At 36.5% G+C, this 17,998-nt stretch overlaps 1 protein-coding gene across 3 annotated transcripts in view; it reads right to left on the bottom strand.

Annotated features, from left to right (window-relative positions):
• Positions 1 to 17,405, bottom strand: part of LOC127953356 (zinc finger protein 271-like) — a 104,059-nt gene extending 86,654 nt beyond the window's left edge. For all 3 annotated transcript variants that reach the window (XR_008153146.1, XR_008153145.1, XM_052552577.1), the window contains exon 1: positions 16,853 to 17,405. Coding sequence is in view for 1 of the 3 variants with exons in the window: in XM_052552577.1 (XP_052408537.1) it covers positions 16,853 to 17,207 (355 nt within the window). In the remaining 2 variants the exon portion in view is untranslated. The remainder of the gene's footprint in view (positions 1 to 16,852) is intronic.
• Positions 17,406 to 17,998: the final 593 nt, after the last annotated feature.

Below are 17,998 nucleotides of genomic sequence, written 5' to 3'. Positions count from 1 at the left end.
CCAAATATAATGAATTAGTCCAACGAACTGTTTGGTACATAATGCGTACCGAACCGAAAGCCTCGTACCGAACGGTTCAATACGAATACGCGTATCGTTACACCCCTAATATATATATATATATATATATATATATATATATATATATATATATATATATATATACATAGATACATACACACACACACACACACACACAAGGCCCGGGCAATATATACAAAATATATATCTGTATCTTGTTTTTATCCAAATTTGTACGATATTCGATATATACCTCGATATATTTTCGTTTGCATTTAAGTAATAAAGAAAACTATAGACTAAGTGATCATTTACTGGTTATTAGGGATAAACCGATCATGATTTTTCATGGCCGATTCCGATACCGATTTTTTACAAACAAATTGGCTGATTCCGATACCGATTTCTTTTTTTTTCCTTTTTTTTTTTATCTTTAAGCAACAAACAAGAAAAAAGGAAAGTGTGCATAAACAAGATGTTTATTTGGTATTTAATGGGCCAAACTGGCTTTTGGCTATTGAAAACAATAACTGCAACCATCTGAAATTAACAGCAACATTACAGACATCAGCATTTAGCTTTTGTTTTTGAATTGGGTTGAAACTACAGAGAACTGGCCTTAAATTTAAAGATTAACTGTATGTGAAATTAAAGGCAATAACTGCATAGTTCTACAATCCAAACAACACACATTCAATAAGATGTTTCTTGATCAGCATTCAGTATTTTAGTTTTTAAATTTGGTTTTAAATAAAAAAAGGTCTTTACCAGTGTCTTTATTTACAGACTAAAAAGTATGCTATAGACCCTTTTACAGTTGGTAAACAATGTGACGTATTTGTGTGGGCGGGGTTTAGCTGGAAGCAGAAAGTTTCCCCTCAACACTTGAAAGAACGGTAGCTAGCGAGTTTTCTTAGCCTGTTTTTTTTAACGATGGCTGGAAAAAATCTGAATATATCTGCTTTATCTGAATATTTAAGGTCACTCACTGTCCGGGAACGCGATAATTATTTGAAAAAGTTAACTTTAACGGACAGAACCAGATTGGTCGACCCATACACAATCACTCATTGGATGGACGATCTGACAGGATTACCTCCGATTGAGTGGCCTGACATCTACACTTACCTGATAGAGAAATCGAGCGTGTATAGTAAAGAGAAAATGAGGGCGTATAAATCCTTAGATTAAATAGTGACATTACAGTAAAATTATTATTAAGATGTAATTAATTTCTAGAAATAAAAATACTGAAAACTGCAAATTAATTATAAACTTTCTGTATTTATTCTTTCTTACCATGTTCTTAAATTCCGGTCACAATTAATCACAACAATGTATATAAAATGTTCTCCGTCGATTCTGGCAACCAACAACACAACAAGACGACATTTTAAGCTCCTTGAGTAGCCGACCCTGTGTTGGTTTGTATTGGCCGCCTCCAGTTTTCCGTTTGTTTTGCCTCCAGCTAGCGCCGTGACGTACCTCTGACGTCCGCGCAAAAGGGGTCTATATAAATAGATTATTCCAAAATGTTAAAATCAAAATGTTGGTGGGAATAAAACAAAGATGCAAAGTGTTTTCATTCATCCAATAAAAAAAATAAGGGTAATGATTCACATCTATATTTTTTTCACTTGAGCCAATGAAAAATAAATAACTATTCTCTCAAGTAAAAAAATTTAGATGTGAATCATTACCCTAAATTGTTTTCATTGGATGAATGAAACACATTTTCTCAGTGTGCTACAGCAGGTGATTTTTAAATCAAATTAAGTCGATGTAATTTTAAGGTAGGGATGTCAAATTTCGATTATTTCCATGATCGATCGTCGTTTAAATTAACGATCAATTAATCGATTAATCGTTAACCATAATACTGCAAAATGCGTCTATTGCAGGCACGCAGTCAGCGGTATGACATGATGTGCAAAAGCCACACACACACACACACACACAACGCTTTCTCACTTGAATTAAAGAGGTTTTAGTCTGAATAAAATGATGCTAGTAGCAGGATTATAAAATGAATAGATGCGATTATGATCATTTGATAAAATGAAGAGAGCGCGCCATACTTTTGAGGTCATTTTACTTTGTTGACAGTTTCCAATCCCGCACGGAGAACGCTGAACGCGCCTCTTTTGTGGTGCTCGTTGTTGTATTTTAAAGCACAATTGCAATGTTTTCAACTGACATTATTGTATTTAAAATAAAATTATCCGAAATGTGGAGCGCGTGTGACTGCGCTGCACATTAAGTGAACTACATCGGCGCTGCTGCACCAAAACACAGTTGCTCACATTAATTTGATCCTGCTGGATTCTGTCCTAGAAAATGTCAGATTTTTAAAAATCCGGCATACAGCGCATTAGATCGTGACAGTGCATGCGTGCAGACGAGGATGAGCGAGCGCGGTTTTGGCTAGATTTATTTGGAGGTTATTGCTCATGTCTCATTCGGCACAAATCGAAATGTTTCCATATTCGCAATGTATTTGAATGTTAAAACTATTATTTATAATGTAAACTAGGCTTGTACTTAACACGCATTCGCATATAGACGGAAAAGATGATCCTCTTCATATGAGCAAAAACGTCCATGGCATAACAACAGAGTGGACCGGTATACTACGGTCTATTTAAACTGACCAGTGTAACCTTTTAATGTTTAGTTGACTATTTTATTTTGATAATGAACAGACTGCGATGTAAGTTTGAATCGCTAGAATATACGTGTGCAGCAGGCTCCAGCGCGATCGAAACAGCTGAGACATTAAAAAAATATATATATTTTCCGCAAAAGTGTTTACTTTCAGTTGTGCACACTCACAATAAAAACAGAAGATTTGTGCTCTTGTAAAATAAAGCAAACAAACAGAATGCGTTGTCATCCTTTTTTTTTTTTTTTTTTTTGTGAATTTATGGAGCGCCCACACTTCTGTTTTAAATCCGTTAATCTTAATTATTTAAGAGGAATAATAGGTTAACTGGAAAATGTTAGCTCGCGACCATGCTTTTGGACCCCATAGTCTTCATTTACGCGGCTTTGTTCTGGTTTGCCGGTTGGTCACGAATTTCCACAAATTCAGTATATTTAGGCATTGTTTCTTTTCCTAAATCTTCATAGTCTAACCCTCTTATTTCCCAGGTTTATTTTATTATCTTTCGCTTTTAATAACTGTTTTCGCATCTCTTACTGTGGTAAACATGGGAAGGGAAATTAAAGATTTCATGAATTAAGAATTCGTTCGATTTATTAATTTGTTCCCTTATTTCACTTAAATCATGGGTTATTTAGGGAACAAAATTAATGAAACATGGACAATTGCCACATTAATAATTCGTAGGAATGAATTAACAAGTTGTAGGAATGAATAGACTACCTGTCCTGTCACTGTGTCCCGCCGCCCTGCAAAGCGCACGATATAAAACAGTTATCTGATGAAATGATTAGTAACTACATTTCTATTGCATTTAATTTTGAAGAACTTTTATGTTGTTTCTATTTTAATGTAGCTACTTTAAAGTTTAAATCACATTAAAAGCTTAATTTGTACATTGTGAATGAATGATGATGCTTTTATATATCGTCACCGTCACTCACAGCCGCTCGCACGTGTTGAGTGCGCATGAGCCGCACGCAGCCCAACATTGAATCGGTTAACCGACCATCGACAGCCTTAATCGATTGCATCTCTTATCGACAATTAATCGATCATCGATTAATCGTTGACATCCCTATTTTAAGGTAAAATAAAAATAATCAACTGTCTTTTACTTCGGCTTTTCAAACGTGTTTGCAAGTTCCACTTTACAAAAAAAAAAAAAGTTTCGTCACAGTTTAGTCCGTTTCGTTTCTCATCCAACACGTGAGAAGTTGATCTGAACATCTCTTCATGGTCTACTCGTGTTCACTGTTCAAGGCTCGGACTGGTAACAGTAAGCTCGCGCAGCTTCAGTGCATGCAGAAAAGGGACTCTTATTTGTGCGCCAGTATACCAAAGGCTGATCGCTTCCTGCTATCTGTGCCTCAGACATGTAGCTCTGCATTTCCAGTACTGATCGGCTGCCAGTGTCCTGCGCACAGATATACTTCGAAATACTTCCACACATATGACATAGCGAACGATTACAATGTAGTCTGTGCACGCGGCCGCACTTCCGGAAAAACGGCCTAAAGAAGACCAAAAACTGTCCGATTGCGTATTTTAAGCAAAAACCGGCCAGTTCCGATTTATGGCCGGTCAATCGGTGCATCCCTACTGGTTATTATTAAATTAATGTATATACAACTCAAGTAGCGCAAAACAGGTACAGAAAGTGCAGTCTGACAAATTATTCAGTGTATGCAATTCACAATTTACATTGAGCATCTGGGGAAGCTAATTAAACTGGAATATGTTTTCTTTAACAAGTTTTTAGCTAGGGCTGTATGATTTATCGAGTTTGTTAAAAAATCACGATTTGAGTGTGCATGATTTCTAAATCACTTTATAGCACAATTTTCCATGGCCCTGACTTTCCGCAGTATGCTGTCCGAAACAATCTGTATGCAACTCAACTAGCGCGAGAACAGAACAGACTGGGCATATGCTTACATAACTCCAGATTCACACACTCTGTCTGTGATGCACATTTTTTTTAAGAGCCCTCCCAGCCGGCACATGACCAACCTTCAACATTGAAATATGGCTGAAATATGGACAGTTGCTTTAATGTTGAAACAACGTTCAAAATGTGTAATGCTAAATTGTTGAAAAAGGTTTGAAAACTTAAATTATTTTTATACAATTATTTTAATAGAATTTTACAATATTTTAATCATGATACTTATTCTAAAATCGAAAGGTATATGCTAATATTATCATCATTAACAACAAAAAGAAATACATTTCGCTGTTTATCATGCTGAAATAATTCCTATTGGTTGTTTTACTTTATTACTTAGATCATGCTTGGTTAATCTTGTTCTCATCCAGGAAACTTGACAATGAAATGGTTCGCGGCTTTCTCCAATTTGAAAATATGAACGTTATTATAGTCTTTCTGGGAGTGATGTGGCTGGCGGTGAGGTGCTGCTTGTTTGTTACTGCTCTGTCGGTCCCAATTTATTTATATTTGCCTGTAAATTTTTTTAGGTGTGTCATATGTTTTTATTCTTATAATAGTCTTCTTATAGTCTAAGTGTTTTCTGAAACACATAATTGCAAATGTCAGTACAATTTCAATAAATTAATGAAAGGAATTTAAAAATAAATTAGTATCGTTTAAAGCAGTGGTTTTCAAAGTGTCAGGCCACATCTAGTGGTTACGCAGGGGAAAAACTAAATTAAATCTTAATTAGTGGTAACACATTTTAATTTAATCTTTGAATAAGGTTTTTTTATATTTAAGTACAGAACAGGTTACTTTTGTCATTTTTGTTATAACACATTTTAATTTAAACTAAGTGTTTAATTTACCTGTATGTAAGCACAGTGCAGTGTTAATGTTAAAACTGTGTACAAACCCGATTCCAAAAAAGTTTGGTCACTGTACAAATTGTGAGCAAAAAAGAAATGGAATAATTTACAAATCTCATAAACTTATATTTTATTACCAATAGAATATAGATAACATATCAAATGTTGAAAGTGAGACATTTTGAAATGTCATGCCAAACATTGGCTCATTTTGGATTTCATGAGAGCTACACATTACAAAAAAGTTGGGACAGGTAGCAATAAGTTAAAGTTAAATGTACATAAGGAACAGCTGGAGGACCAATTTGCAACTTATTAGGTCAATTGGCAACATGATTGGGTATAAAAAGAGCCTCTCAGAGTGGAAGTGTTTCTCAGAAGTCAAGATGGGCAGAGGATCACCAATTCCCCCAATGCTGCGGCAAAAATAATGGATCAATATCAGAAAGGAGTTTCTCAGAGAAAAAAAATCGAAAAGAGTTTAAAGTTATCATCATCTACAGTGAATAATATCGTCCAAAGATTCCGAGAATCTGGAACAATCTCTGTGCGTAAGAGTCAAGGCTGGAAAACCATACTGGATGCCCGTGATCTTCGGCCCTTAGATGGCACTGCATCACATACAGGAATGCTACTGTAAATGGAAATCACAACATGGGCTCAGGAATACTTCCAGAAAACATTTTCGGTGAACACAATCCACTGTGCCATTCGCCGCTGCCAGCTAAAACTCTATAGTTCAAAAAAGAAGCCATATCTAAACACGAGCCAGATAATGAACAAAAGAGTGATTCGTTCTTGAGTCAAGAACTGGTTGCATCGGTTTTCAGATCACCAGTAAGTCTTTCAGACAGTTTGATTCAATAAAATTGAAGAAGAAAACGGTTCACCGGTTGTTTTATGCTCAACGTAAAGGTGTCATTGGCGATGATTGCCCTCGATTCAAGCCTTCGGTTTACCCGGGCTCATAAAATTAGCACAGAATCAATCACCAAAAGAATCAGTTCGGTTCAGACGCTCTGTGTGTCGGTTTGCTTCACGCTGAATCACACATGCGCAGTATCATCAGCTCCTCGGTTCTCGAATCTGACATGTCTGACAGAAACGATTTTTGCCTCGAGAACGAGTCAATGTTTTGTTAGTTATCTGGCTCGGCTCGGCGTTCAGCCACATTAAAAAAGTTAACAGCTTAAGTCATTCGCAGATTAATGCTTATTGGAGACGTGAGCCGTTTTTAAACTATTCAGTTCGATTTGGTGAACTGCTTCAAAAAGGTCTGTTTGCATCGAATGATTAGTTCGCGAAGAGAAGACAATGATGAATAAAGTCATTTTTATATATAAAATAGTTTTTGCTATTTTTGGACCAAAATGTATTTTCGATGCTTCAAAAAATTCTAACTGACCCTCTGATGTCACATGGACTACTTTTAAGATGTTTTTCTTACCTTTCTAGACATGGACAGTATACTGTAGACACAGTTTCAATGGAGGGACTGAGAGCTCTTGGACTAAATCTAAAATATCTTAAACTGTGTCCCGAAGATGAACGGAGGTCTTACGGGTTTGGAACAACATGAGGGCGAGTAATTAATGGCGTAATTTAAATTTTTCGGTGAACTAGCCCTTTAATACAGTGGTTTTCAACCTTTGGGCCATGGTATTGCAGGTGAGCCACCAATTTCTATTAAGAGAAATAATAATATTGTTCAGATGTAAAAATGTCATAAGATAATAACATAATTTCCTATATAATTAAATAAGAAAAAATAAATATTAAACTAACTATGCTTCCACTATTCGAGCTCGCTGATTGGTTTAAGAATAAACCGCCAATGTATCTTAGATATTTTTGCTGCATATGCTCCAGAACAACAGCAGCTGTGCCAAGCGGTGCCAGCCAGAGTTATTTTCTGTTCATTGAGAGTTAATTTAATAAAGACAGTTAACAATCTAGCTTCTGAGTAGATGAAGTTATTAACCCAACAATAGCGGGGTCTTAATATCAATTCCAACATTTTCCCCATTGTATTGTCACAGGTAGGAAAAGAGCATTTATTCCTCAAACACAATAGATCCATTATAGAAACTCAGTGAAAGTTTGATCATGGCACATTTGGCAACACAAACAGTAGAAATGTCTTGTGAAAAAACACACCAAAGATGAGTGTATACACACTTCGAAGGCCACGGACTTCGAAGACCAGGTCTCCGAAATGCACAAAGGGCCCTTCGAAGTGCGTGAGATGCTCAGCCTTTGCTGGATTTCCTAATTCCGCCACCAGAGGTTCCCGATTACTGCTCTGTCGCATTACAACGGTGCGAGAAGAGCGCTGACGAGAGGATAATCCTGCCAGGATAGGTGGAGCCAGAATTGCTCATTTTAGCTTTTATGTTTTACGTCATAATGGAGGAGAGTTATGTACCTCAGGCTTAGCCAAGACCGAGGCCAGGTAAGTTACACTGGTTTGCTCCATCCTTTGTTTGATTACAACTTTAAATGCAGGTTCTGGTTCAGAGCTTACATGAATATTATAATTATACATATGAAAAACTACAAAATACACACACTTGCACACACAGCAGTTCAAATGCTGACTGATATGTTAAGAAGGTGTGATTTTTATATAGTTTATTGTCTTGACCAAGGTGATATGTAGACAGGTTTGCAACTCATTTTTTTTTCAAGCGGTTAAGCATAAATAAAAATAAAATGAAAAATGAAAATAAAAGTTTCTGACAATAAATGTGGTTACATTAATCAGAGGTGGACTTTAAGGAAGTACATTAGTTAAGTTTACTCATACAAATATAAAGTACTACGTTTTGTTTTTCTCACAGGACATCAGCACTACAAAAATATGGTCTTTTACAACATGATGCATTGTTGTAGATTAAACTACCAAACAGTATATTTACTAGGCAACTTTAAATTGAATAACATTGAACATATTTAGAAGTAAACTTCAACATACACAGTAGTGCAGAAGTAATATTAATGTAAAACCATCCTGACAAATTATTTGTCAGCATAAGACTGTACATACCTTTACTTTTACTCTCAATACCTTATGTATATTAGAGTATGCAAGATAATACTTTTACTTAAAGGATAGTTCAGCCAAAAATGACAATTCTGTGATCCTTTGCTCACCCTTAAGCTGTTCTAGGTTTGTTATTTTCATTTTTGGGGTTTTAAACATATGGTATTTGTAGTTACTAAAAATGGTTTACTTAAGTATCTCAATATTTCTTCGAATTACGTTTTCATAGCACTAAACAATTCCTCTTTTCCTTCTTTCCTCTAAATCAGACTGGACCCCTGTACTGCAAGGGTCTCTGAAGAGGTGCTGGCCATTCACCAAGAGACTCACCTGCTAAAGACCCCAGAACACATGGAGGCAGCACGTGGCTCAAACTGATGTTGTTTTCCTGATGTTAATACTAAACTATGCTGTAAATGATTGTAAAAAGTACTTTAAATTATAGAGCAATTTGTTTTAATGTGTAAAAAATATATTTACAGGATGAGAAAACAAAAAGTTTTGTGAAAAAATTTACAAGCTGCATTAAACTTATTAACAACTAGTGTTGTCACGGTACAAAAATTTCAGTATTCAGTACCGATACCAGTGAAAATCCACGGTTCTCGGTACCAATTTCGGTACCAAAGGAAAAGACAAAAATATGCCAATTTAAAAAAATTTTTTAAATTAAAACTTTTTATCACTAAAAATAAAAGCAATGCCATTCTTTATACTTATTTACAATTGTGTTTAAAGTTTTTCTTCAAGTTATATAATAATGAAAAACAGTAAACAAGTTTCCCCCAAATTTAATTTGTCTTTTAATTTATGAAATTTGAACACATTTTATTTTTGGTAAATAAAGGGGATTTACTATTAAAATTAAAACATGGAAGAAATATTTTGTGATTTATTTCTTAAAAAAAAAAATGTATGAATTTTTTCAACAGTAGTAGCAGTATCACATACATTTGACTAAATAATAGTAACATTTAGTAGCACAATGCCTTTATGTAAAAATGAACTTTTAATGAATGCATATTTGTCATTTTAACTGAACTTAAGACTGGTGGTGATGCTTAAGATTTTCATTGAGGGTTTCTGTAAAAAAAAAAAAAAAAAAAAAGAGTAATAGATCATATTAATTATTATTAAAAGATAATACTACTACTAATTCTACTATCATACTAACAATATACAATGCACTATGAATTGATGAGCTGCTGGGTTCATGAATATTAATCACGTTGTATGCGTTTGGTCAAACTGATTTGCTAAAATCAAAACAGGGACGGTAATAGATAAATGCTCTTTCAGTCAGCAGCGAGTGTTTGAAATAACTTGATCCAATGTGGATTATAGAATCACCATACAAGGCAGAAATATTTATAAGCGATGAAAAAGATATGCACGCTAAACATGTTACCATAGTAAACATGGTAAAATATGACCGCTTGAAGAAATCAGACGTCAGTTTCTTATTCTTAATCGTGTTTTTATTAAGTAGCTTATATTATCTTTTGAATTTGAATATATAACAAAGCATGCAAACAAACTGCCGCTTTTATCATGTTTGTTTTGTGATCGCGCATGTTCCAGTGACTTATTTCTTAGTTTTCTGATAACTTCTCTTTGATGGTGAAATGATGAGGTTGCATGACGTTGTTCTGAGAGGCGTGTAAAGGGCGTGTTTTAGTGACATGCAGCGGTGCTTCAGGCTCCACTGTGGAAACCCTGTGCTATTCTGGCCTCGGTGCTACTGGCCCGGGGCTATGAGACCCGCCCGGCCCGCTTTAAGCCCTGGCTCGCACTGGCCCGACAGTGGAAATGCGGCTATTGACACAGAAGCGATTGACTGCACTCTCCCTGTTTTCAATTAAAGTTAAAGTACAGCCGCGAGAGCCCTCTCGCGGCTGTAGACGGTAATGTTTTCTCTTGGTTCTTGGTTGTAAATAAATGTGACTTATAGTCCAGTGCGACTTATGTTTTTTTTTCCTTGTCAGGACGTATTTTTGGACTGATGCGACTTATACTCAGGTGCGACTTATAGTCCGAAAAATATGGTAGTTGGACAAGTTAATAAATTACATTTGATTTGAGAAATCACCTTAATTATGTCTGGGAGGGGGAGGGGGGCATTTGCGTTATAGTGCCCAGGGGCACCACACTGTCTTAATACAGGCCAATTTATACTTCTGCGTCGGGTGCGCATAGTAGGTACGGCGTAGCATACGCATTGAAGTGTTTAACTACGCATTGCCAAATTTAAATACACACCACGACGACGCGGACTGCAAGATCTGTGATTGGTCGGCTTGGTAGGATCACGTTTCCTCCTACGCATTTCCAGAATGATCTTCTGCACTCTGGACCGCCCGCCATTATTAAATTCCAAAATTCAGTGAAGAGCCAACATGGAAATGGACCAAGTGACCGAGCGATTAATTGAAGAAGTGAGGAAATACAGCCATCTGTATGACTCCTCTTTGGGAGATTACAAAGACTGACAGATGGCAGTGAATTCGTGGAGGGAGATTTCCTCCAACGTCGGTTTAGATGTAGTGGAGTGCATGAAGATGGAAGGACTCTCGAGACAAGTACGTTCGTCTCTGTAAAAAACTAGCCACAAGGAAAAAAATCCCAGCGTTTTATTTATTCCTATCTTGGCTGGCACCTCATGTCAAACATCGGCTTACGGAGTCAAACTTTGACGATAAGGTAAATAATGCACGTCCTTTTATGTACCTCTATTGTGTTTCGGTTAGCTAACTTAACTAGCAATGCTACCACATGGGGTATTGATTTTTTGCAAAAATAATATACCTGTGAGTCAAAAAGCATGTGTAATAGGTTGTAAATATATGTAATGGGTTGTATTTACATAATATAGTAGCTTGTAATTTTATTTGGCTTACAGAAATAAAAATGCAACAATTTAGCATTTGTAATGTATGAATATGCAGTTATTATATAGCTCTATCTATCTATGAATTAACAATGAATGCATCACCTTTATATATAACTTATACTATTTGCTATTTCTTTCATAATCACAGGATGGGACTGATACCAGCTCAAACTCCACTGGTTTATCGGATGTGAGACCTCCAGCCAACAGCAATAGCCGTGTTTCCACTATCAGCTAGGACCGGGCGTGCTAGTGCGTGCCAGGGCCAGTCGCGTTTCCACTGTCACTTCCGGGGCTTGATCGTGCCTCGCCGGGGCTTCCTCGGGGCCAACGGCCAGGTTTTTTGGCCCGACGAAAACCTTGGGCCAAAGCGGGCCAGCTGGGGCTAGAGGAGGGGTTATGAACAAAGGCGGAGTTTCTCCGTGTCTGGAGAGCATCAGCGCGGATCATTTCAGAAAGATAACAGCTTTAACACTGGTATTAAAGACTTTTAAAATAAGTTGAGCTCAAAACTCACTCTTAGTAAGCAGCAAGTGTTTGAAATAACTTGATCCGATGTGGGTTATAATCACTAAACAAGGCAGAAATATTTATAAGCGATGTAAAAGACTATGCACGCTAAACATTAACGTTACACAGTAAAGATGTTAAATATGACTGCTTGGAGAAATCAGACGTCAGCTTCTTATTCTCTATCAAAATTGTGTATTTATTAAGTAACATTTTATCTGTCGTCTCCTTTCAAAAGTTTAGCTTCACGTTGCATATCATCAAAATATAGCCTAGTAAGGATTTTTTTCGGGAGCTTTTATAAAAATAGCGAGACTGCATCATTTCAGAAAGATTACAGCTTTAACATCAGCATTAAACACTTTTTTAAATAAGTCGAGCTCAAAACTCTCTTTCAGTCAGCAGCGAGTGTTTGAAATAACTTAATCCAATGTGGATTATAATCACCATACAAGGCAGAAATATTTATAAGCCATGAAAAAGATATGCATGCTAAACACATTACCATAGTAAACATGGTAAAATATGAACTGCTTGAAGAAATCAGACGTCAGCTTCTTATTCTCTATCACAATCGTGTATTTATTAAGTAACTTATATTATCTGTCACAAACCTCGTCTCGAGAGTTTTTCTCACGTTGCCTATCATAAAAGAATATGGCCTAATAATGTTTTTTGTTCGGGAGCTTTTATAAAAATAGAGATATTATCATTCATTCTAAATATGACGGCTACTGTGGCTAATAAACAGAAACAGACTCGACTGAATAAGCAGGCTATTTTCATAAGCGTTAAAAATAAATAAATAAATAAAATAGTAATAAGTGTATTTAGATTAATTTTGAGTCCTGATAAATTAAATCAATTCTACAGTTAAAACATCGATGCTTTTGAATTTGAATATATAACAAAGCATGCAAACAAACGGCCGCTTTTATTATGTTTGTTTTGTGATCGCGCATGTTCCAGTGACTTATTTCTTAGTTTTCTGATAACTTCTCTTTGTTGGTGAAATAATGAGGTTGCATGACGTTTTTCTGAGAGGCGTGTAAAGGGCGTGTTTTAGTGACGTGCAGCGGTGCTTCAAGCTCCTCTTTGGAAACCCTGCGCTATTCTGGCCTCGTGCTACTGGCCCGAGGCTATGAGCCCCGCCCGGCCCGCTTTAAGCCCTGGCTCGCACTGCCCCGACAGTGGAAATGCGGCTAATGATGACCAATTACCAAGTGGTAGCCCCCATCACCGGCCATCTCTTCCATCCCCCAGTCCAAGAATGGCACAAAAAAGGAATAGAAAAGAAAAAGATGACTGGGTCCAAGTGCAGGATGCTTGGTTGGAGGCTCAGTTGGAGGAATGGTGGGTGGAGCTTCGACAGAGACTGTGTCAAGGCAATGATGAGAGCGACCGGTTTGGACAAACTGTTGCAGATATGCTATGGATGGTGCCGGAGGACCACAGAGCGCAGGCAATGTTCGACGTGTCGAAGATACTTTTTGAGTGGCAGCAAAAAACAAAAACAATTGTGCCTACTTTGACAACGTTCAACCTTTTAAATTCTGCGCATATGGAAATGCACCGTATCTGCAGTTTGCACTTTTGCTTTTTTATTTTTTGTATATAGTTTGCACTTTTCCATCCATTCATATTTTATCTTGTTTTACTATTTGTGGAGGGTATAAAGTTTGCACATTTTTGTATATAGTATGCACTTTAGCTTTATTTATTGTCTGTTCACACCAATTCATGCAGGTTATATGGTAGTTTGCATCATTTGTGAAGTTTCTCTTTTGCATTTATTTTTGATAATAATTGTAGATCATTGCACTGTCATGCTCATACTTTTATATAGTTTGCACTTTTTATTAAAAAAAAAATACTGCTGTTTCCAAAAATGTGTGAAGGTTATTGCAAATAAACATTAACATATAGTTGCACATGTGTGTGTGTTTGCTCCTTTGCATCTATTTTTAATATACAATTCAAGACCATTGCACCTGTTTTTTACTATCTTTTAAATTAAACAATTGTGTATATAGTTTGAACCAATTATGTTGGTTTCTGCTGTATGCATATTTTATGGTTCAGGTTACAGTAAATTAAGATCTTACAGTTAATTTATTTGTATAGTTTGCATAGTACAATAGTTTTGTATAGTACAATTATAGACCATTGCACCTTTACATGATGTATTATCATATACATAGTTCGACCATTTGTATGTATAGTACAAGCTTAAAAAAAAAATCTTTCCCTGATTTTTGCAGATTGTATTGTGTAGGTTAATGTAAATAAAGGAACAATGACATGACTTTAAAACTGGGCTTTATTTAAATGGTTTCATGTCATTTATTGGTGCATTATATTTTACACCAATACAATTTACACAACAAGTTGACCAGACAGGACAAGCACAGAAAATTCACCCTCTTTCTGTCTCAACTGGTTCACGAGTCGCACGCACCATCTCCTCCGACGCCTTCTCTAGTTTCTGCCTTTTAGTTTTAGTAATTTAACAAAAATTAACAGTTTTTGGACCTCGATAAGCTCCAGCTCCAACATGATCCACTCTCTGTCAGTCACCATTGGTCGTAGAAGCCCGCGAGGATCAAGGAATGTAAACACACTGGAACCCGCTCGCGTCAACTAGCGTTTCAGCGGTGTAACTGCAGAGCAGAACTGACACGCAGAAGTATAACGGCTGTTTCACACATACTCCGGACTGCAAACGCGTCCTGTGTGAAAGCACAATGAGTCCATGCTGCTTCAGCACAACATACGTAACGCACTCGGACTGCAGAAGCACTGCAGATTATGGAAGGCCATGAGGGTCAAATACACGTGAATTTTAACACGTCAACAACACGTTAAATACGTGTATTTCACGAGTAAACAAATGCGTTAAATACGTGTTGTTTACGCGTGGAAAAATCAGCGCATATTTCACGTGTTAAATACATGTTAAATACACGTGAAGTACGCGTAAAAAATCAGTTTGAACGGGTCAATGTCATTGGCTGCTGAGGACTTGGGTCAAACCACTTCTGTGAGCTTAGAGGGGTGTACCATTCATAGACAGGCAACCATCATTTAACATGCTAACATGTATAAAGTTGATCAAAGTTACAATATTTTGTAATGAAACAGGACTTTTTGTTTAGCTCTTGACCTGCCGAAGTATACTATTTAAATACTGTTGCTTTCTGAGTGCCATACACAAAAATACCAACTCATAACTCCACGAATATAGCAAGGAGAGTCAAAAGTTATAGTCTGATTCTACTGTGACGATCCAAGGGGCTGTAGTATTTTATTTTGTCCAGCAGGTGTCATGGGGTAACACTTTTTGTGTCTTTAGGTTAAGTGCTGTGATGCAGGTGTGGAAAATTGATTGTGATTAACCATGCTGCCTATAAGGTGCTGGCTTTCTTACCCCTCGGGAGGGAAGGAGATTGGGGCTTGGTCTCTGCTGGTCTTGCTGTTTGGTGGTCAGGCGGACTTTCTCACGCTCTCTAGTCCAACGCTTGATGTTGTGTTTTTGTATCTTTATATTTTTGATGTAGTTATGTCTGTTTTCTGATTAAAATACATATTTGTGCAAATTTGATTATGTTTTATGGACTCTCCATTCATGTTGCTACTCCTTGATCCAAGGGGTTGTAACACTACGTTCTGTCAAATGTTTAATAGAGCTCTCCAACTGATTCATGGGTTAAGGTATTATTTACATATGAAAGATCGTAATGGATTGTTTTGATTTTGGACTCATTTCAATCTTGAGAATCTGCTGTAAATAATGATATGCCATTTTTCACAATCGGAGCATGTTTCATGAAGTTATAAAGGTAAAACCTTGAGAATATTGCAGAATGTGCGCATTTGGAGTTTTGTTATATTTTGTTATAATTCGATGACGAATATCTTCAAATCTAAATGACAGATTATTGTATAATTGGGCTCATTTTAACCTAGAGAATTTTTAATTTTCCAATATTATTAAAATAACTAAATTACTAGTAACTACTTACTGCTCAACTCTGACTTTCAGTAAATAAAAATATATATATTTGCACATTCTCCTGCTGAGAAATAACTGATAAAAATGTAAGAAAAAATTTAGTGTTCAAGAGAAATTATTTATATCCGTCTTATTTGATATTCAATATCTCAGGACATATAAAAGGCAAGTTAAAGTATATCTGTTTCAAATGGTTTGGTGATCGTATAAGACTTAAGTTAGCATCAAGCATTAATGTTTGTGTGGGGGAAATAGTTACAATGGAGGTAAGCAATCAATTCAGGTTTAAGATACAAACCATTGAAATCAATATCTGTCTTTAGAAAACAATCATCTTAGAAATCAACAGCTTTTATTGTGCTTACATGTACAGCTATCACCAAGCAGGTGGCACTTATTGAAACCTCTTTTTGTTCAGCGATTATGCACTCATCAGACAACCAGTAATTAGGTACACAGGTGATGTTATAAGACATAAGCATTTAAGACTTTCAGGATTAGAATGAGAGCTTGTACTAGGGTCAGGACAACAGATGTATAAGAATATTATTATGTTTTGTGAACAATGTTCCGTATGTGTATCATGGCCTTATTTTAGTGACTTAAAATACATTTTTCACTAACCACAAATAAACTTTTTTCCAAAAACACAAACATGTAGGCTACATCCATGCAGCACAGCATATTATTGTTGCACAGATTGTGCCGATTACAGTGTTATCAGACTTAAGTTATTAATCTGCTTAATAACTAAAGAAAAAAAAAATATACACGCACACACACACACACACACACACACACACACACACACACACACGTCTACACAAAAATTCTCCAGGGCTCAAAAAAAAGCTTTGTAAGCCTAATGTACCACAAACATTCATTAATAATTTATGAAGAATAAACACCAACCTCCTTGTTCCTCATGTTTTATTTCTGTTTCCTCGTGTTTTATTTCGGTTTCCTCGTGTTTTATTGTGCTGGTTTCTGTTTCCTCGTGTTTTATTCTCCAGGTTTCTGGTTCCTCGTGTTTTATTTCTGTTTCCTCGTCTTTTATTGTGCTGGTTTCTATTTCCTCGTGTTTTATCCCCCAGGTTTCTGGTTCCTCGTGTTTTATTGTGCTGGTTTCTGGTTCCTCGTGTTTTATTTCTGTTTCCTCGTGTTTCATTTCTGTTTCCTCGTGTTTCATTTCTGTTTCCTCGTGTTTTATTGTGCTGATTTCTCGTTCACTCGTGTTCTCTTCTCTCTCCTCTTTCACAAACTCCATCTTCACAGCAGCAGATCTCAGTTCAGATGATAAACTCCTCCAGATATTCTTGATCGCTTCAGAATATAACAGGTATTTACTAACTGATTCAAAATCTGTATTTTTTTCTCTTAGAAACTTGTCTAACCGTTTGTATTAAGGCAGCACACCGACATAACAACAACAGAGAGCGCGGTGAAACTGAACTTCTTCCCCTGAGGTTTAATGATGTTTGTCAAACAAACGTGTATGTTTAGCGCCTCCCGCTGGACTGGAGCGAAGCGACGAGAGGAAGAAAGACCTGCACTGCGTCCGAAATCGCATACTGCGTACTGGGTACTACATTTGAGTTTCTCGCGAGATTCGGACGTACATATACTTAATTTGCGTTCTAATATGCCTTAAGGAAAAACAGTATGGGTGGGTCCGAAATCGCATACTGCGTACTACATTTTAATTTAGAACAGTACGTTCTATATAGTATGAATGTGGGTAGTATGAATGAAACTCGGACGTACTACATCCACCATGTTGGTGTCGTCACGTGACGTGCGCCTTCACAAAAGCGCGAAAATTTAAAGAGCCCACTCGACTGCGCAAACATCAGCAGTGTTTATTGTAAAGTTAGTTGTTACCGCTTTCATCTGCGTTTTAACGTTGATAGGATCAACAGCTCAGAGGAGGAATAGGTCAGCTGCTTGTAGATCGATCACGCCTTCGTCGACAGCTTATACAATGTTTATAAAATAGCGTAAGTATAATCACCTATTTAGCTTGAAAATTTTACCTTAGAATAATAAGAGATGTCTATA

Source organism: Carassius gibelio, chromosome B3 (assembly GCF_023724105.1).
Source record: "Carassius gibelio isolate Cgi1373 ecotype wild population from Czech Republic chromosome B3, carGib1.2-hapl.c, whole genome shotgun sequence".
Classification (NCBI taxonomy): Eukaryota; Metazoa; Chordata; class Actinopteri; order Cypriniformes; family Cyprinidae; genus Carassius; species Carassius gibelio.
This window is presented reverse-complemented; position numbering and strand designations above follow the sequence as displayed.